Source organism: Marmota marmota, unplaced genomic scaffold, assembly GCF_001458135.2.
Source record: "Marmota marmota marmota unplaced genomic scaffold, marMar, whole genome shotgun sequence".
Taxonomy (NCBI): domain Eukaryota; kingdom Metazoa; phylum Chordata; class Mammalia; order Rodentia; family Sciuridae; genus Marmota; species Marmota marmota.
Genome location: NW_026000243.1, coordinates 7,248,228 through 7,269,458, shown reverse-complemented (window position 1 = coordinate 7,269,458; position 21,231 = coordinate 7,248,228). Strand labels below are relative to the sequence as shown.

Sequence of the window (21,231 nt, the reverse complement as noted above, 5' to 3'; positions counted from 1 at the left end):
CGGGGCCGACTTCGGAAGTGGTAGTGCCCAAGCTGTTGTCGCGCAGCACCGGCGAACTCACGTTCCACCTGTCCGCCTTCGGCAAAGACTTCGTGCTGAGCCTGACGCCCGACCCCAGCTTCCTGGCGCCGGAGTTTAAGATCGAGCGTCTGGGGGGCTCCGGCGGGTCGGCCGGGGGAGAGCGGGAACTACACGGCTGCTTCTTCTCCGGCACGGTGAATGGGGTGCCTGAGTCGCTGGCGGCCTTCAGCCTGTGTCGCGGGCTGAGCGGCTCCTTCCTCCTGGCCAACGAGGAGTTCACCATCCAACCGCAGGGCACTAGGGACTCTCTGAACCGGCCGCACCTCCTACAGCGCTGGAAACTTGGGGAGCGCAGCGGGGAACCGGGGCTAACTGCAGCCGAAGCCCGCCCCCTCCCTCGAGGACCCGAATGGGAGGTGGAGACCAAAGAGGGTGAGGAGCAGGAAAGAGAGGATGATGAGCAGGAGGACGACGAGGAGGAGGAGCGCAAAGAAGAGGCAGAAGGCACCAGTGAACTGCCACCACCCTTGGGGGCCAAGAGTAGGACCAAGCGGTTTGTATCTGAGGCTCGCTTCGTGGAAACACTGCTGGTGGCCGATGCGTCCATGGTTACCTTCTATGGGGCCGATCTGCAGGTAGGACTCCGAGAGCTTTCCCCAGTTGCTCTGCCTGGATGCCCCCAACACATCTCCCAGCACCTGTCAATTTTTCCCTTCCCAAGCCCTCTTCACCCTCCCAAACCCGACCCCAAACCAGGAAGAGTAATAACTCAAAATGTTTAACTTCTTCCATCCTGACTTCTCCACTCCAACCCCTAGTTTAGAGTGGAGGTCCTGATCCTGGAGGTCTTCCCGCTCACAACCCTCTCAGTCTTAGTCTCCAGCAGCACGTGGTGATAGGAACAGAAAGTGGATTTGAACGCATCCCCCAGGCACCTGCTTCTCCCAAAAGAGATGAAATTTGAACATTTTGGAAGAACACCCACCCCTACCCTTATGTCCTCAGCTCTCTACTGTTGCTAGAGAGGTTCCCAGTGAAAGGCAGCTAGACTGGAAAGAGGTAGCTATTTGGCTCCCCTTGGGTAAGGAACTTTGGTTGCCATAAGTAAAAGACATTGTCTGGAGGGAGTTGAACCTGGAAAGGGGCTCCCAACTTCTGTGTGCCCAGCTGGTTGTAATCAAGGGGCATGGACTACCTTGCCAACCTGGCGCTGAGCCCCAGCAGAACTTGGCAGTGCCAGCATCCAGCACAAGGAGGGAGGGGAACAAAATTTCTGCCTGGGGGCTCAGCCTAGGCAACTGACATTTCAGTGAAAAAAGGAAGGGAGTGGGGAGTGGGAATGAAACTCTTGCAATTAATGTCTTTGGAGGAGCCAGAGCTGTGCTTGGTCCATCCAGCTGTCCTCTGCCCAGATGTAACTAACTTTCAAATGACTGGGACAGAAATACTGAGTACAGGGGATGACTGCTGTAGCCAGACCATCTCTAACTAGATATAAAGATGGTGCTGATTTAGCAAGAGATGTCTGTATCACCCTAAGCCCTGATACCTACCTCCCAAAGACTGGGCAGAGGTCTTTCCAGGAGAAAAAAAAATATGTCTTTTCAGTGAAAAAAGAAGAGAGCTATCTTTCTCTTCAACTAGGGAGCATAGGACCAGACATTCGCCAGTTAGAGAAGAACTGATTTGCCCAGAAGTCACAGTTCCCTGAAATAGGGATCCTGACACCACAGCAGCTCAGTTAACACTTTTGTAGTGATGGCATTCTTGGCTGGAAACCCAATTCTAGTTCAGCCTGTGCCTGACTGTTGAGGGCACCACAGGCATTGGCATCACCTATGCAGAATAGTCCAGAAAAGAAGGCAGTTAGCCCTCTATTTCTCACCTGATCTTACCCACTCTCCTATCACCAGGAAGTGCAGAGTGAGAAAGATCCAGTGAAAAATGGATGGGACAGGAAGTACTGCTGGTGAGAGATCCATGTGGCTGCTCTTCTGGCTACTGCCATCTTTTGTGGTATTGGCTTCTCCCAGAGCACTGCAAGGTGGCTCTGAGCCCTCAGGGACTCTAACTCGTGAGCTCTTGGTTAATACTGATTAAACATTTGCTTCTCTGCTGACCCTGAGAGCAGGAGAGAGGCACTAGCCTCCTCTGACTCCTTTTCCCAAGCAAGTAGTGAAGAGGGTATCAGAAGAAGATAAGAGGGCCTCTCCTATCTCACTAACATCACAATGCTCAGCTTCAGGGAGCTCCACTAAGAAAGAAGCTGAGATATATTTATTGCCAACCTAGAAGAGAGAGTCTGGGCCTGTCCTCCTGAGCAGACCAGTTTCTGACATGTACCTGAAAACCAACATACAGAAAAGCCAAACAAGAACATGGGGAAGTAGCAAAAAAAAAGTCTTTTTTTTTTTTTTCAGTCTTTCATGCCAAAATGTCCTCCCCAACACCTTCCTTGGTCTCACTCTCTCAGCTCCTCTCCTAGACAGGGAAGATGCCAAGTATTTCCCTCAAAGACATATTTGGCATCTCCAGACATCACAGCTATCCAGAGGCAGCCACACTTTGGCACTGGGATTCAGGATTCTCCAGCCACTGTAACAGAAGGCTCAACTGGGTTCTGCACCAGGTTTTATTCACTCTGCTTGAGATCCAGTTCTGCTACCCCAGAAATGTTGCTCTCTCTGTCACAGAGCCATCAGGGCATAACTATTCTCATGGGACACCTAGCTGGATTGACCTGGGTGATGGTTGCTCCGTTCCCTCCTCCTCCACATATGCAAGTTTTCTGGACCTTTGACAGCTACACACAGGCAACTCTGCACCCAGCCAGCACCAAGTAGAGAGCATCAGAATAGGGTCACCACCTGTGAAGGCTGCATTCTTCTCCCTGGGGAGTGTACTTCTGAGTCTCATGCAGAAAAGAAGTCTTTACTGAGCTGGACCAGCCCTGCCCCCTCCACCTTGGTCTCATCAAGTGGCAACCCACCTGCACTCCTGCTCCCACCTATTAGGGTGAGAGAGGGGCTGTGGCACATCTGTTTCTATGACAACCACTGGCTCCTCTGTAGCCACTGAAATTTTCAGCTTAATGCCTTGGGCTTTCTAAAACAGGTCCATATGCTCAGCTGAGAGAAGAGTGAAAATCAAGGCTTGGCACCCCAGGGCCTGGCCTACTCAAACCCTTTACCCCCAGATGGAAGCTAGTGGGTGTTTTTTTTTTTTTTCATATTTTTATTGGTTCATTATAGTTGTACATAATGCTGGGATTTGTTGTTACATATTCATACATGCTTTCAATACAGCAATATAATTTAGCCAATATTACTCCCTAGCACTTGCTCCCTCCTTTCCCTACTCCTACCCCCTGGTCCCTTTCTTCTACTGATCTCCCTTTGATTATCATGAGATCCCTGCCCCCTCAACCTTTTCCTTTAGCCTTTTTAGCTGAAAGCCAGTTCTTTAAACATAACTCTCCAAGGAGTTTCCTATAGACTTCATTCACATGAATGGAAGGCACTTTGGGGTATCTTAGAGTAATTGGGGAAAGATGTTGAAAAGAGCATCTCTGCCCTTTAGGGAGTAGAAGACACCTGTACATAATCAATTCTAGTCTGAGTGCCTATGAGGGTGCTCCATGATGAGCCCATCTCCTGGAAGGTTCCACCATTTTCTGAGTATGTTCAATTTTCAGAGTGGTTTTACATGCATGACCTCATGGAAATACCTGTGAGGTAACAGAGAGCTCACAGAAGCCATAGACTTTTCCAAGGTCACAACACTAATGAGTAATGGGATAGATTTGCAAACCAAGTCTCCCAAACCTGGGTCCAGCACTCTTTGTGATTGCACCATGGTACCTCTTTAGCATAAGAAAGTCTGTAACTCCGTTCACCCTATGGCACTTGTCTATGTTGTGGGGTGGATCCTTAAATTGAGCAATCCAAAGATATCCAGCTGAAGTGTGAAGCCCTATCCTGAGAAGAAACCACCTTCACCTTCAAAGCTGTGAGAGCTATGCTCCAGTCTGGTCCCACTGCTAAGCGACAATGAAGTTTTCCAGAACTCTGTACCATTGCGTTCACTTAATCCCTTGACAAAAGAGGCCCCTGCCTCCCACCTTCTTATCTGGTTTCAGAGTTAGAGAGCTCAGACAAAGAAGGCTTGCTGAAAGGAAGGACCACCTTGAAAGAGACCATTAACAATGTCTGCATCCAGCCTTTGCTCATTGCCCCCTGGATGAACCTGACCAGACAGAGTGAGTGGTGGGCTGAGCAGTGCCCCAGGCTCTGTCTGGGAAGTCTCTGCCAGTGTTTGGGCAGAAAGCTGAGCTTCTGAATTCTCTTTTTAACAGAAAAAGGCTGGGAGAAGTGTTGATCTTCCCCCAAAGCCAACCAGAGCATCCCTAGATGTCAGGCTCCTGTCACAGCTATCTATCTCATCTCCTTACTCCTATCCTCTGGGGCCAATGTCTCCCACAGGCTCTCACACTGATCATATAGCCTAGTTCACCCAGCACAGTCCAAGTTTATGCCTGTTGTGGCATAATTATTAATAACATCATCTTTCAATGTCAAGAGTGTCCTCGTTTAGAAGATAACAGAAACAGAGGCCCCACCTGTTCTGTAGCTATCCCAGTTTTCATGGGTGAAAGACAAGTGTTGTTTGTGCCTGAATTATGTTCTTCCCACCGGCAAAAGAATGAGTCTTCTCCCCTTGTGTCTGCTGCAGTCAGAACTACTAAAAATATGAGGTATTTCCCAAAGAAAATATCTTAATATCCAAAGGCTAGGTGTGCATGGACAATGACAGGGACAGCCTTGCTTGCTGGCATGCTTTGGGTTTGTTTTGGCAAGACTATAGTTTTCCTTGCAGTAGCGATGATGGGTGGTAGTGTGGCCACCAGGAGCATAGAATTTAGGGAGAAATAGAAATAACTGTGTCCTTGAACAAGTTACCTATTTCTGCATACCCTGATTTCTTCACCAGAAAAAAATAGAAGCAGTTACCTAAGTCCTAGCATTGTCTTGAAGATAGAACTAAATATGGAAAGTACTTGATCCAATGCCTGTACATAGTAGGTGCTCAGCAAAGCATATCGATTACTAGAGTTGCCTTCAGTGAAGGAAACCATTTGTCACAGTGGGATGATGGTGTAGCCACACAACACTGGAGTGCCAGCCACTGCTTTTCAGCTTTGCTCTCCCAGAGGGCAGAGAGGCCTTCTTTTTCAGCTTGCCCAAACTCCCAAGTGTTTAAAGCTGACAACTTGTAGTCCTGCCTAAGTGTAAGCTTTAGAGAGGTGACATTGCTCTTTGCTATTTGGAGAATAAGGCAAGATAAAGGATACCCATGCAGATACCTCTCTTTCCTCCTCTCACTTCTTTTCTCTTTCTTTGCTTCTCCTCCATCTACTCACCAGTACTATCTTGAGCCCTAGAGAAATGCCAGGAAGAATAATGGCCCCTGGTTGTGAAAACTGGCTTTTCCGTATTGCTACTCTTCTGATCTCTGCCAGTGTGTCACAAAGGAAGCTTTAGGGCCTGCTATGTGATGACAAAATGGGCAAAGAATAAAAGGTGATGTTCTGACCAGGAAAAGGACTGCTGGATTCATTTGGCCCAGGTTCATTCTCCCCTAGACTCCCACCCAGCTTTGGCTGCCACAGGAGCCCCCCTGCTAGGAGGGGGAATCTCCTTGTTTGTATCTGAAAGAATCAGAGGTCTATGTCCCAGCCAGCTGACTGGACCATATTTTTCTATTCCTGTGGATACCAATGGAGAAGACTCCCCCCACCCCCACCCCCCGCAAAAAAAAAAAAAATTGCTTTCTTTCCCTAACAGGAGTTAAGGGCATGAGATCCCCAGGTCACTCAAGAGTAGGTTTGTTTGACCATTCTTGGCCAGACTGATCATGGGTTCCTACCAATTTGTTGGGGGTTTTTGGAGGTTTTGTGCAAACCATGGACCCAATAGTCCTGGGTGTGAGGTGGGGAAGGATCTTGTTCACATTCTTGGGCATACTTCCTGCATTTACATGGTGAGTAAGGAGGTGTGAGAGGTATAAATAGACTCCAGGTGGTAGAACAAGCCATCTGACCTTTCCCTTGATCAGCTCCCAGGCCTACTCCCTGTACAACTAGAAGTCAGGCTTTCCCTTTGGACCCAGAGGATTGGGGAATCAGAGGTTCACAGACCCAAGGTGACACACCTGGCCCAGGCTCAATGGTCTTTCCCAGATACCCTGAAAATGCAAAAACTCCTGCCAGTGTTTCTCTGAGATTGCCAACTGGGAGCAGGAGATGATAGAGATGACAGAGCTGCTCAGGGACACAATAGACACGGAGAGATCAACAGGACCAGGGCTTAGGATTCTGAAAGGGACATTGGACCACACAATCCTAGCAATAAAAATGAGATGGTGAGTGATCAGGAGGAATTTCAGATGTCTTCAAGTCTAACCTATCACCTTGAAGCAAAATGGCTCCCTGGCCAAGCTTCCTGGCCCAACAGCTGTGCAGTGTCTGGAGAAGAGAATCATATGAGTTCCCTAAATTACAGAGAAGAAGGTCCCTGCAAATCTTAATTCTGGGAAACTTCTCTTGTCTTACCCCAACTTTCATAGAATGATTTACACCCATTTTCTTTTTAGTTGTAGCTAAACACAATACCTTTATTTTATTTTATTTTTATTTGGTGCTGAGGATTGAACTCAGGGCCTCACATGTGCCTCGTGAGCGCTCTACCACTGAGTCACAACCCCAGCCCAATTTACACCTTTTCCTTTATCTTCACTGAGGACATGACCAATGCATCATCTCTCACTCAGTCTCATTTGATCAGCTTGGAGCATACAGACTCTTCTCAGACCTCAAGTCTAAGTTTCTTGTGCTGACCTGCCATGGCCCGATGCTTAGCAACTGGCATCTCATGGCTTCACACCATATTTGAAAGATCTCCTCTTCCCCAATTTTCAGAATGTGAAATGGGTACTCCATGAAAAGAAATCTTGTAAAAACAAATCTTGAAGAAGGCAACCTGTGGTCCCTGCCTGTCAGACCCTGCTCCTTCCTTGAGAGACTAGGAGACTCTTTCTGAACCCCAGAAGCAGTAAAGACCTGGCTAGGAATCAGCCTCAGCAAGCTATCATTCCTCAGTGCTCACCCCCAGTTGCATAATATGTGATTGCTTTTTTTCTTTTAGGAATATAATTCCAGGAGCAAATGCCAAGTTTCAGCTTTGCTGATATTTACATCAGCCTAAACCCAACTAGAGTACTTGACATGCCAAATAACCTGCACTTAGTAACCTGCCTTTTTCTGTAGAACTAACAAAATACCTGGCTTCTTGCCTTCGAAGTGAACAGACANGGGGAGCTGTTGGCAGCCCAAGGACAGGATAGAGGCCAAGCAATGATGTAGGTTCCTTCATCTGGCTTGGGTGGAACTGAGAGCAGGTGGGATCCTAAGCACATGGGTCTCATTAGGCCTTCTGGATTCTCTCAAGTCCCAAGCAGAAGGGAATAAATCCTTCAGGGCTGTCCAAGCAAACATCAGCAAGCTAAACCCTGGGAAACTAAATGAGAAAAGTAGGAATGTCAGAGACAGACATACCTGGGCTGGCATCCTGGCTTTAGGAGTGGTGTGACCTTCAACAAGTTATTGAACTTGTGTGACTCTCCACTTCCTCTGTGTCTGCTTCATAGAGTTATTGTGAGAATTTGATGAGGTGATGTGTGTCTAGTGTGGCCAGTGGCTGGTGCAGAGTAGCTATTGCTAGGAGTATTTATTATAATGAGCAAAGTTTGAGGTTAACAATTCCCATTCTGAGGAGTAGAAATTACCCCAACAGACGTTAGGAAAATGCTTGGCTGAATTCCAAAAGAGAAACTCTAAACTTCAGCACTCAGATCTTTGCTTCCAAGCTGAGGCCAGGGAAGGGGAGGAGGTTGGCAGGAAGACAGTTGGTGTCCAGATTAAGGCAGAATAAACCATGCAGCCCAGAAGAACTATCTATCTGCAGCTCCAACACAATAGCCAGGAGCTATATATGGCTATTTATGTGCTTAAAATATAGCTGTGTGATGGAAGAACTGTCTTCTAATTTTATGAAATTTTAATTACCTAGGATTTAGATAGCCATGTGTGGCTTGTCTGGATGTTAAATGCACAAGCTTTGAGGCCAGCATTTGGGTTTAAATTCAGATCATCCACTCATTCACCCTATGATTTTTGGACCAATTACTGAGCCTCAGTTTACTACCGTGGCAAATGAAGGGAAATAACACCAAGCCCACAAGGGTTTTGTGAGTCACGGCAAGATATTATATACCCAATGCTCAACCCAGAGCCTGGAAGGAACAAGGTAAATGCCCTGTCACAAGCCATGATGGCAGAGGGCAGGCCAAGGGCCATGAGATTGAATACTTCCCCCTTCCCATTGTTCTTCCTTCCTGACAGAACCACATGCTGACCCTGATGTCAGTGGCAGCCCGCATCTACAAGCACCCCAGCATCAGGAACTCCATCAATCTCATGGTGGTCAAAGTGTTAATAGTGGAAGATGAAAAATGGGGCCCAGAGGTGTCAGACAATGGTGGGCTTACACTGCGCAACTTCTGCAACTGGCAGCGGCGTTTCAACCATCCCAGTGACCGCCACCCGGAGCACTATGACACGGCCATCCTGCTCACCAGACAGGTGTGTGGGCTGGCTCCAGAAATCCTGGGCCTGAAGGGGGACAGGCTGGGTGGATCAAAAGGAGGGCCACTAGGCCTGCCCAAACATGGGAACTGTCTCCCTGCTGGCCTCAGCTGGACGCCAGAAGCCTAATGCTTGGAATGATGAGGAGGAGGTCATGAGGACAAGTGTGAGGTATTTGCAAGGGAAGGAGAAGAATCTTGTAAGGGCTCTTTTCCAAAAGTTCATGACCAGCTGTCTGCTGAGGTCATAACAAGAGGAAACAAGCTCAAGCCACTCAGTGAGAGAGCTGGAGTTGGAAGTGGGACAAGGGTTCTGTCTTCAGGGGTTGTTAAACATAGAAGCAGGTAACCAGGCAGTCCTTCAAGATTTCCCATGGCAGGAGGGCTGCTTACCCATCAGGTTTGATTTAAACAGCTTTCTGAAGACAAGGGAGTGTGGTATTGTGTGCCAGGCCCTGTCAGGTCCTTCAGGACTCACAACAGTCCCAGGGTCAAGGATGGTGCTATCCCCATTTTATAATTGAGGAAACTGGGGCACAGAGAGGCTACACAGCTCTCTTGCCACACAGTGGCAATTCCCATAGTTGAGCCCAGTCAGGCTTTCTGTGGGGTCTTTCTCTGAACCACTGTGCTGTTCTGCCTCTCAAAATGAGCCTATGAAGTCCTAGTAGCCCTAGGATGCTGCCGTCATAAAACAGGGAATAGGCTTTCTTATGTGAGTGGCCCATGGGAGGACACGGGGCCCTTCAGATAGCTTTGTGTGTGTTGTTGATGTTGTTGATGTTTGCAGTACTGAGAATGGAACCCACGGCCTCACACATGCTAAGCAAGCACCACTGGGCTACATCCCCAACCCTTTTATTTTTCATTTTTGGGATAAGATCTTGCTAAGTTGCCCAGCCTGGCTTCAAACGTGGGATCCTCTTGCCTCAGCCTTTTGAGTAGCTAGCATTAATAGGCATGCACCACTATACCCTGCTTCGTTTTTTGACAAAAGTGATTTTCATGGGTCGCTCTCCAAGTTCGAAAGACAAGGATAGGTGAACTAATTTGACCATAACTAAGATAGAAAAAAAACAATAATGAAGGGCCACAAGGTTGGATATCAAGACACATAGAACCCTACTGCTGCTACCTAGACCTTTACAAAACTCAGTTAACACAGGTGATGCTTAAGCCAGCAGTTGAGTATCCCATGTAATGGCCGGTGGGGAGATTCACGTGTACCTGGTGCCTTCCTGTGATCCTATACCTGCTGTACACATGCCACAATCACTGATGGCTCTCTTCACCAAGCAGAACTTCTGTGGGAAGGAGGGGTTGTGTGACACCCTGGGTGTGGCGGACATCGGCACAATCTGTGACCCCAACAAGAGCTGCTCCGTGATCGAGGATGAAGGGCTCCAGGCGGCCTACACCCTGGCCCATGAGCTAGGTAAGATTTGCCGTGTCAAAGCCACATTACCACATATAGGAGGGAACTACTTCTTCCGGGTTCAATAGTCAGCTATCGCAATTGGCCATCATATCTCATTCTGACAGAGTGGGTTATGTACAATAGACATTGTGCATGCTATTGTAAACTCCATTCCCATCCTGAGCATAAGAACAAAACACCACAACAGTGTCCTGAGGCATCATCAAAGTCACCTGAAGAGTGCCAAAACATGAAACAAATGTCCAGGTAGAGCCATGATGCCATACATAACTGAGCAGTAGGATGTGGGGTACCATGTTGGACAGCAATTAGAAGAGGTAAATGTGAAAATCAGACAGGTAGAGACAAAAAAATAAAGGGGTACTAGTGTTCCTCAGTCATCTGAGAACACTTTCTGGAATAGATAAGGCTAAAAACAAAAATCTTTAGGTAGTCAAGGTGTGGCTTGACTCACAAGGAGCTGGTGATTGGTAGCACTGCCAAAACCATCACCACAGCTGGCCATGTGGAATAGACCACGGTCTCTCTGCTCCCTCAGGGCACGTTCTCAGCATGCCCCATGATGACTCTAAGACCTGTGCACGGCTGTTTGGGCCTATGGGCAAGCACCACATGATGGCACCGCTCTTCGTCCACTTGAACAAGACGCTGCCCTGGTCTCCATGCAGTGCCATGTACCTCACGGAGCTCCTGGACGATGGCCACGGTAGGCCCCACTTGGCTTCCTCTCTGCTTCTCCCGGTCCACCTGGCCAGAGGGCCTCTTTGACAGCTCTTGGCACCTGCACTGACTTGGGGAATCCCAAGACCTGTGCTTTCTCAGAATGCTCTTAGGGTGGGGAGAGACGTCAGAGGTGTGTCATTCTTTGAAAGGCATTCTAAGAATTTCCCCAGAGGGCTCCTCCTTGCCCAACTTCCTGTAGCCTGAGCTCTGGGCTAATTTAGATTTATTCATCGAAGCAGGTGGAGTTAGTTTAAGAAGTTTGTCTGGAAGAAGTGAGTCTGAGCAGAGCTTAAAGGAATGGAAGAATGTTTATGGTAAAGAGGAGAGAAGATAATGTTCCAGGCTGGAGTGGTTTCTCCTATGATAGCTCAGAAAAGGCAAGGAGGCAGTAATCAGGTTGTGTGAGAGCAAGAAGTGGGGGATCAGGAATGCCTGGTTAAAACAGCTTGAATTGTTGGATAAAGCAGTGACACAATATATTCTTCTCTTTGAAAGAGGCAGGGAGACAAGTAGTACAAATATAGTATATTATCCAAACAGCAATACTTGGGTCGCTCTCCAAGTTTGAAAGACAAGGATGGGTGAACTAATTTGACCATAACTAAGATAGAATATCATGTCATGGTTTTTAAGAGGATATTCACATTCCCAATTATTGTGATGTAGGTTAAGGGTATGGCTAGATGGTTATCACTAAGTCCACACTGGGAGTCATGGGAAATGCATCCTAGATGTTCTGATAATAAAAGAGAAAGTCAGTCCTACAAAACTTCTTGCTATTGTTAGTCAAAAAAAATTAAAAACAGTCTTAGATGATTGGGTATTGATAGTGTTTAGATCAAGGTCAAGGAAACCATGATGTCTAGACTTTAAACTACATCATATGAAATTTGATTGTAATGTAGGGCCATGCAAACTGAGGAGACCCTGCCCCTTGTTCTTACTTCTCTGCTTCCTCTCTTCTCAGGCGACTGTCTCCTCGATGCCCCCACCTCAGCCCTGCCCCTGCCCACAGACCTCCCAGGCCGCAGAGCCCTCTATCAGCTGGACCAACAGTGCAAGCAGATCTTTGGACCTGGTTTCCGCCACTGCCCCAACACCTCTGTGCAGGACATCTGCACCCAGCTCTGGTGCCACACAGATGACTCTGAGCCCCTTTGTCATACAAAGAATGGGAGCCTGCCCTGGGCCGATGGCACCCCCTGTGGACCTGGGCACATCTGCTTGGATGGCAGCTGTCTGCCAGAGGAGGAAGTGGATAGGCCCAAGGTGAGGAAGGAGGAGAGGGAGTAAAAGAAGGTGAAGGCTGTTTTCAAAGGGGGAACCACACTTGAAAGTCAGGAACTATGAGACTTCAGGCTAGACTGCAACTTCTGACTTCTAAGTAAAATCACTCATAACAAACAAACTGAAGCATATTTATCCATACAAGCAAGGAGCCCTTAGAGGCTGTACTCATGGTCTATGGGATGCTGCTGTTGCTCTGGGAATTTCAGCAACTCACCTTTCGAATTGCTTTGAGACTGAATAGAGAGCTTTTATACAGATTGATGAGAGGTGTGAAGGCCAAAGATGGGCACAAAATAAAAGACAGCCTTTCCAAATTCCATTATAAATGAAAAGAGTGACATGGATAGGAACATTTTATCAAGGATTGAGTGACAAGTGTTCATAGCCTCCCCATATTTAAGCTGAATTCCTAATTAGAGATGAGGGGAATGAGAGTCATTGTGGAATTCCATACTCAAAGAGGAGGAGGAGAGAAGGAATTGGAGCTGCCTCTGACCAGGCAGAGAAATCTTGGCCCAGTGCAGAGGAAACTTGCATGAAAAACCAAGGCAATGCCAGTGAGGGTTTTTTAAATGATTCACTTCTTTGTACTGCTCTTAATACATCCAAACTGCAAGGCCGATCACATTTCCCTTACTGCGAGTCACGGAGCCATCACTATGAAACAGCATCCACTTTGTTTCACAGCTTGATCCCCACCCAGCACAGAATCACCAGGGTGGCCCGAACTCACTCCATGGGGCCATCCTCCATGGCCCGTCTTTTGTACTAGGCTTCAGCAGCCTTTTGGGCCACATAAGCTACACACTCTCCTCCTAAGCCTGCATCAGTGCAGGATTCATGGATTCATCTCAGCAACCTCCCAGTCCCCTCATTCATTCTCTTTCCACGTTATTGAAGGGAGGGGAGAGAGGTCAGTCCACCCACCTCCAGAAGCAGAATCAAGCTAAATGCAGGGAAAGAGTGATATGATATTTCCCCTATTTTTATGGAGAAAGGGCAGATCATAAAATAATTTATATACACAGAATTGTCTGTAAAATGAAAATATCACATCTTTATAATTATATATTTGGAGCAAAAATATGAAAGGATATTGATGAAGATCATAACAATGGTTTTCTCTGGGTAGTAGTATTTTTAAAGGGTATTCCTTTCCTTTTTCACACTCTTCCATATTTTTTCATTTTTTATATGTACATGCATTTTATAACATTTTGAACCTAGGGACAAATCTTTCTTCTCATAAATTAATTCACTTGGAAGCAATTGTGTATGTCCCATGTATTACCCTAGCATTGGAATCAGTAGCTGGTAGACTAGTGGCAGCACCCCTCAGAGACTCTTCCTTTAGACATGGGTTTTCCAACCTTGGTGCTAGTGACATTTGGTGCTGTGCACTCTTAGGGATTTAGCAGCATCCTTGGGCTCATCCTTCTAGATGCCAGTAGCATAAACCCTCCCCAGCTGGGACAACCACAGTATTTGCGCACATTGCTAAGTGTCCGGTGTAGAATAAAATGTGCTGCCATAGAGAACCATGGTGTCAAACCCAGCCACATCCCTATGAAAGGCTCTCTTTCATTTATTCAGCAGTTATTCTGTTGTGCACCTGAATAAGGCAGTCAACTGTGAATGAGCCCAGCACAGCTTCAGGGTTCACAAAGCTGCAGCTAGGCAGGCCACACAGTCAATTATCAAATAACTGAAGCAGATACAGAACTTTGTGCACCAAGATGAGAATAGCTAGATGACAAAGTCAGGCCCAGTCCCTCCACCTCTTTACTTCTGATCCAGTGGCACTGTATATTGCAGGTTGTGGTGGATGGAGGCTGGTCCTCATGGGGGCCCTGGGGAGAATGTTCCCGGACCTGCGGAGGAGGAGTACAGTTTTCACACCGTGAGTGTAAGGACCCAGAGCCTCAGAATGGAGGAAGATACTGCCTGGGTCGCAGATCCAAGTACCAGTCATGCCACACGGAGGAATGCCCATCTGATGGTAACAGCCATTTACCGCCACACCTGCTAGGGCAGCTGCTATTTCTGCTGCAACAGATTGCCAGGGGAGGACAAGGGTGGTTCTCCCAGGATGCAGAGTTGAACTGTAATCCATTTTAAATGGGCTCTGCAAACTTGGGGGTGGCTCTCGGGGACCCAGGACAGTTCTTACTATGTTGGGAAATGCTGGCAAAGTCAAGGAGAAATTTTGCCCTGATCTTCCAAGATGTGGAGACAGAGTGTGTCACTCCTAACCAAACTTATTGAGGAAGGGCTTTTGCAGAGGGGCTAGTGTCTAGGATAATAATCCTCCTGGAGGCATCTGAACCCTCATCTATGCACAGAATGGAAGTGTTTTCCAAAGCAAGTGCAGAGCCAAACCTCCAAGGTCTCTCCAGCCAGCACTTGGCCTCGGGAGGAGGGAGGATTTCTGAATCCGATTCCTGTGTACATTCCTGCTGAGAAGAGTTGCCCGTCTTTCCCTGGGGCCATAACAACTGCCTGACAGAACAGTCCCAGGAAGCAACACTACCTACACCTTTCCCTGGCATATTCCTCTTCCTTGGAATGTGCTAGAAGCACACACAGTAACTTAGAGGCAGTAAGGGGCCACAGGAAACTTATGAAAGGGAATCATTAGAAGTTTTTCCCCCAACCAACCCATCCAACTCCCCTTTGGACAGCTCCAAGAAGGGTTGGCAGACATAAAGACAAGCAGAGGTTTAGGACCAGCTCATCCAAGTGCCAAGACACCCTGGCATTTGCTTGACATCTAATGGGAGAATCTGTAGGCGCTGCAGTTTTACAAGAATCAGCAATGGCATGAGGCTCTAGAAATTTTGTTCTGGAATTGTGAGAGTTTGCCTGGCATATGGGCTGAGATGTTCCTGAGAAACGAAGAGGATGAATATAAGGTACACAGTAGATAACAGGCAATAGGTAACATGATTTCAGATACACCAAGGTCAGCCATTTCAATCAAGAATTTTTTAGGACTCTTGTGTGTCTAGAAATATAATGGTTGTTATAAATGATATAAAAATGTACTCTGATTAAAGAACCAAAAACCCCTTCATCTAGCAATTACAATTTAACCTATGAGGCACAGACCCTAAGCATGGAAGGAGGTCAGAGAAAGGAGATGCTTTGAGGGGAGTCTGAACCAAGGAAGGCCCAGAGAATGGAGATGGCAGCAAGTTATGAGGGGACATTTCAAGATAAGGAAAAGGTGTGAGAAGTGCCATCATTTGCAGGATTTGCCAGTATATCAAGGCCAACTGAAGTCTGAATCAGAATGTAAAGGCTGTCCTATCAGGTCACCTGGAAGCTTCTCAAACACAGCCCAGACCCCCTCTACTGTAGTGACTCAGAACCTCAGGGTGGAGCACCACATCTGTGTCTGGAAGTTTCCATGGGTCATTCAGATTTACAGCTAGGGTGAAGAATTATGGTAGGAAGACCAGGTCTAATTTCAGGATGTGTTGGGGGAAACACCCAGAACTTATTTCATATGGATCAATCTGTAAGCAATGTGGAGCAAGAGTGAGTAGAGGCAGGTACCTGTAAGAGGCTGGTCACTGGGTCCCAGTGGAAGCCCTGAGGTCTGATGGGGATGGTGAAAGTAACATGAAGCCATTTTGGATCACAAATTTTCCTAAATATAGGGGAGTACTTCATGACAGATTGGAAATCGTGGATAGAGATGCTCAAATGTACAGGAGGGTCAAGGATGCTAGTCTCAAGACTGAAATATGGTAGTGTCATCAAGTGAAAATCAAACCAGTTAGTGGAAGGACCAAATGGTACTTGGCATTGCTGAGCTAGAGGAAAGAGTAGTACATGCAAATAGAGCTCCCCCATAAGCACCCAGAGTTACAGGAAGTGGGGTATATGGATGGGTAAGACCAAAACTAGATGTACAGTGGAAGAGCCATTGGCCACATGCCCAGTGTCACTGAGGAAATCAAGATAGAGTACTATTAGCAGAGTTCCAAAAATATAGCTTCATGCATCATTCTGTACCTTCCACATTTGCTAAATTTTTCCCTATTCCCATCTGTAAAATAAAATCAATGTCTTTCCAAAAGGAAAGGATATTTATCCCTGAAAGGCCAGCAGGAAGCTAGATGGTTCCTTTCCTCACCCCTTTGAGTAAGGATCACATGTGCATCTAGGTCAGGCTGTGTCTGGAAACATTGGGCCCAGATAACACTGGTCCTGCATCCTTGGATTGAGTCCAAAACCTAGACCAAGAAATGGTCCTTGAGTCAAGGAATTTCTCCACCTACGTTCTCCTGACTTCAATAGGTATATTACAGTCACACCATTTTTTACTCTTTTTAGGGAAAAGCTTCAGAGAGCAGCAGTGTGAGAAATATAATGCTTACAATTACACTGATATCGACGGAAATCTCCTGCAGTGGGTCCCCAAATATTCGGGGGTGTCCCCCCGGGACCGCTGTAAGTTGTTCTGCAGAGCCCGGGGGAGGAGTGAGTTCAAAGTGTTTGAAGCCAAGGTGAGAATCCTACTGTACTCAGATCAGATGGGGAAGAAGGCACCTATGGCACAGCCCTCCTGCAGGCTGTTTCTATGTACCATATACTCAATCATCCTTTCCTTTCCCAGGTAATCGATGGAACTCTATGTGGTCCAGAGACTCTGGCCATCTGCATCCGAGGCCAGTGCGTCAAGGCTGGCTGTGACCATGTGGTGGACTCACCTAGGAAGCTGGATAAATGTGGTGTGTGTGGGGGCAAAGGCAACTCATGCAGGAAGGTCTCCGGTTCCTTTACCCCTTCCAGGTGAGCTTCCCCAGAAATTGTACACTGGCAGAAGAGCATATCAGACTTTGGACTCTAATCAGCCCAAGTTTGAACTGCAGCTGCTCCTTAATGGCTCTGTAGACTGGGCAAGTTATTTAAACTCTCTGAGCTGCAGTTTCTCTGTAGAACGTCAGCCATCTGAGAGTCACTGTAAGGATTTCATGCGATAGAATGAGTGGAGCCCTTGGCACAGGGTCAAGCCATAGAAAGGATGGAACTCAGGGCAGCTGCTTTTTTTTTTTTTATATTTTTATTAGAGGGAGGCCACCTGGATACAATGTATCAGCTCTGACTCAATCTGCTGGAGGGCTGGGCTGAGTAACCTGGCCCTTTGCCAGAAAACAGTTCCTCCAGGCCTCTGCTTTAGGAAGGACATCTCACCCTAAGCCTGGTGAACCTTGTGCTCTTCTAGATGAATCCTCAGAAAAGAGGGTACAAAAGAGTGGCTCAGCAGCCTCACAAATCTGAGAACTCAGAACAGTTTTCTAACATCCACGTGCCCCACATTCATGTAGCTCCTAGAATTTTTCAAAGTCCTTTACTTCAACAGCCTCACTTGATTCCTAAAACAAGTTATGAGGTAGACCAGGCAAATACTATTACTCTTTATGTTACAGACAAAGAAACTAAGGCAGAAAATGATTAAGTGACTCTTCTAAGATCACGCGGAGAGTTAATGATGACCAGAAAGAGAACCTGGATTTCTTAAGTCCTTAGGGATTATTTTTTCCTGCCATTCCATGCACTTCCTAAAGAATAAGGGCATGGTCACATGGTAGGGACTACACTCTGCTACTTTGGCACTAGTACATATATATTTTTCTGGCAGCTAGGTAATCATCCAAGCCTCTTCCCATTACTCCATCTGAAATTCCTCAGAGACTTTGAAAAGTGTTTACTTACCTAGTGATGCTTGCTCTACCCTGCCTCATATTCATTTATTTTTCTCCCACCTCTCTCTCTCTCTCTCTCTCTCTCTCTCTCTCTATATATATATATATATATATATATATATATATATACACATATATGCATATATTTGTGTCTCATAGTAGACAACTTGGTAGTATTCAATTTTAAGCTCAAAGGATATAGGGTGGAAAACCATAAGTTCTTCAGATTGTTGGTCTTTTAGCAACTTCCTCTTAGGCACTGGACATATGGGCCTTGGATACTGTTATAGCCTTAGACTAAACAGCTAGTCCTGGCTGGGCACATGACAAGAATAGCAAAGAACTGGACTGTCCTCCTCAATACTCTTCCCTTTCTCCCCAGCCTCTATAACCCAGATCCCCAGAGGAGGACAAAAGAACTAAATTTTCTTCATCCTACATAAACCCCCATGCCTATAATGGACAAACCATTTTTCCTAAATAGCTTCCTCTCACTGCTTGGTACTCATGGCTGGGCACACTCAAAAGGTGATTCCAAAGAAGTAAGCTTTAACTATCCACCATCCTGAAATCCTGCCCTAAGTCCATAATAACCATAGATGCTGACTGACTCAAAGAGGTGGTATGGGACTTCCACCCAGGTCAGTTCTGGAACAGGTGACAAGATCAGATTTTTCCACATGGGTTTGAAGTCTGGGTGTGGAGGTGGCCAAGCCTAGTTTTACACCAGCACAAGGAACTAGATATATTTGAGATCTCACTTGAGTCATGAAGTGCCAGATTTGTCTGCACCAGTGCAGCTTTTCAAACCCCTTTGGGCTCTCCCTCTATGTTGTTTTTAAGATCCATCCATCCCAACTCCTTAACCCAAACACCTACAATAGAGCTGACAGATGAAGCAAAACTCTTAAAAATCCTAAGTACAAGACATTTTTTTCTGCTTCAATAGCTAATTTATTTAGAACTATGGGGCAATTCCTTTATTATTGAGTAATTGTTTTTGTCTGCTCACTCCCAAACACCAGGGGTGTTCACTTCAGTCTCAAAGACACCCTAAGGACCTAGGCTGCCACCAGTCCTAACAGTGTCTCTCTGTTCCTATTGTAGTTATGGCTACAATGACATTGTCACCATCCCAGCTGGTGCCACAAACATTGATGTGAAACAACGGAGCCACCCAGGGGTCCAGAATGATGGCAGCTACCTAGCATTAAAGACCACTGATGGGCGGTACCTGCTCAATGGCAACCTGTCCATCTCTGCCATAGAGCAGGACATCTTGGTGAAGGGGACCATCCTGAAGTACAGTGGTTCCATTGCCACCCTGGAGAGGCTACAGAGCTTCCGGCCCCTACCTGAGCCTCTGACAGTGCAGCTCCTGACTGTCCCTGGTGAGATCTTCCCACCAAAAGTCAAGTACACCTTCTTTGTTCCAAATGATGTGGATTTCAGCATACAAAACAGCAAAGAGAGAGCAACCACCAACATCATCCAGCCACTGCTCCATGTGCAGTGGGTGCTAGGGGACTGGTCTGAGTGTTCCAGTACCTGTGGAGGTGGTTGGCAGCGGCGGACTGTGGAGTGCAGGGATCCCTCAGGCCAGGCCTCCACCACCTGTAGCAAGGCTCTGAAACCTGAGGATGCAAAGCCCTGCGGAAGTCAGCCGTGTCCCCTGTGATCATGTGGTGGGAAAGGGTCTTGTGCTCATGGACTTGGGGTGCTGGGGTGTGGACAAGGGTCCCCTCTGGTGACCCTGTATATCAAGGTGGCATGGCCTGCCCAGGCCTTCCCTTGCCGCAGCCCCTTGAGTACTGCCTGAATTCATAAGGGGGAGGAGAAGAAGGGATGGGGATGACAGATCCTAAGTCAGCTGTCTAGTGGACTGAACCTTGCTCAGGTTCAAATAGAGGGCATAGGTTAAAAGGCAAAAGTGCACTTATTGACTTCAATGGGAGACTCAGAGCCAGCCTATTTGCAAAGGACTAGCAAAGTTAGATTTAAAGTTTTGGTTTTTTTTTTTTTTTCTATTTGGTTTCCCCGATAAATAATCTACCTCAGAGGGGAAAATATATTAGTACAAGAGAGGCGTGGGGCAGGGAGTCAGTGACAAATGTCAAAGCAAACTCTGTAGCTGTGCCCCAAGCTGTCTTTGGAAATGACCATGACTATCTTCAGTGTTAAAATTCACCATCTAAAGGGCCACAGTGTTGGTCACAGGGTTGTGGAGAGCCACATGTTCTCAGGCTGCCACCTGCCAGGGTGGATCCATTTCAAGTATTTATGCAAATGTGTCTCTGAACTAAAGTGTGATCTTGTGCCAATGAAGTGGTATAGTCTGGTTCATTCTTTAGAAAGGGCAGGGGGCCCAAAGCCCCACAATGAAGGTAAAACTAGGTCAGCTCACCTCAAGCACACACAGAGCAGCTAGCATCTGGCTTGTCTCTTCTGACCTTTAATAAGAAGGAAACTGGGAGATCACCATGGTTATGTGGTACCTCTTGGGCTCATTATTCTTGAGAAAGAGTATCCCATTTTACTCTTCAAGCTGCCCCATCTTACATGCTATTCTGCTTCATTTTATTTAAGTGAAAAATACACAATCTTTCTAAGATCTCAGGAATTCTAAACCTGTACCTAGGTAACATCCCAGTGACTTCAGGATCTGTTTTCCAGATGATATGCCAAATTTCATCCACATCTCATAATTCTTTTGGCCCAAGAAACTTATATCTCCCCCATAAGCCCTTTTATCCAGGATGGCATTCCCCACCAGGTACCCCATATCTACCTGAGAGCCTCCAATATCCCCTTTCCTGCCCATATTTTCTCTTCTCTCTCATGGCTCAGAAGCACTCTCTGGCTCAGTCTTCCATATAAGTAACTTAGTCCTTGGTTGTGAATGGGTGAGAAGAAATGGACAACATTAAGAAACGACAGTTCAGTGGCAGAGCGCTTGCCTAGCACAAGTGAGGCACTGCGTTTGATCTTCAGCACCACATAAAATAAATAAAATAAAGGTATTATGTCCATCTACAACTAAAAATGTAAAATAAAGAAAGAAAGTAATGACATTCTAAAAACAGAAGGAAGAGATCTTCTTTTGGCCCCTTTGTCCTTCCCTTTGGGTTTCTCTCAAGACATGGGGACACAGGCAGAAAGGATGCTGATGGAGCCACAGTGTGAATGAGTTCTCAGACCCTTGGGGCCCAAGACAAGGCCAATGCAGTTTCAGCCCCAACTGTCCCCCTTTAGCTGGTCTCTACATGGTGGCAGTTGACAGAGATATTGCTTTTCCCTCTCTGCCCAGTCTGTTTAGTGAGTGGGAGGCCGGGCTTACCTAAACAT

At 46.8% G+C, this 21,231-nt stretch overlaps 1 protein-coding gene across 1 annotated transcript; it reads left to right on the top strand.

Moving 5' to 3' along the window:
- Positions 1–2: 2 nt before the first annotated feature.
- Positions 3–20,207, top strand: Adamts8 (ADAM metallopeptidase with thrombospondin type 1 motif 8; the record flags this gene model as incomplete). The annotated part of the gene is made up of 9 exons (XM_015499096.2): positions 3–656; positions 8,480–8,719; positions 10,021–10,156; positions 10,698–10,865; positions 11,850–12,151; positions 13,988–14,171; positions 16,514–16,686; positions 16,797–16,972; positions 18,994–20,207. Coding segments are annotated over 9 exons (2,604 nt in total), but the record flags the coding sequence as incomplete, so codon positions are not given.
- Positions 20,208–21,231: the final 1,024 nt, after the last annotated feature.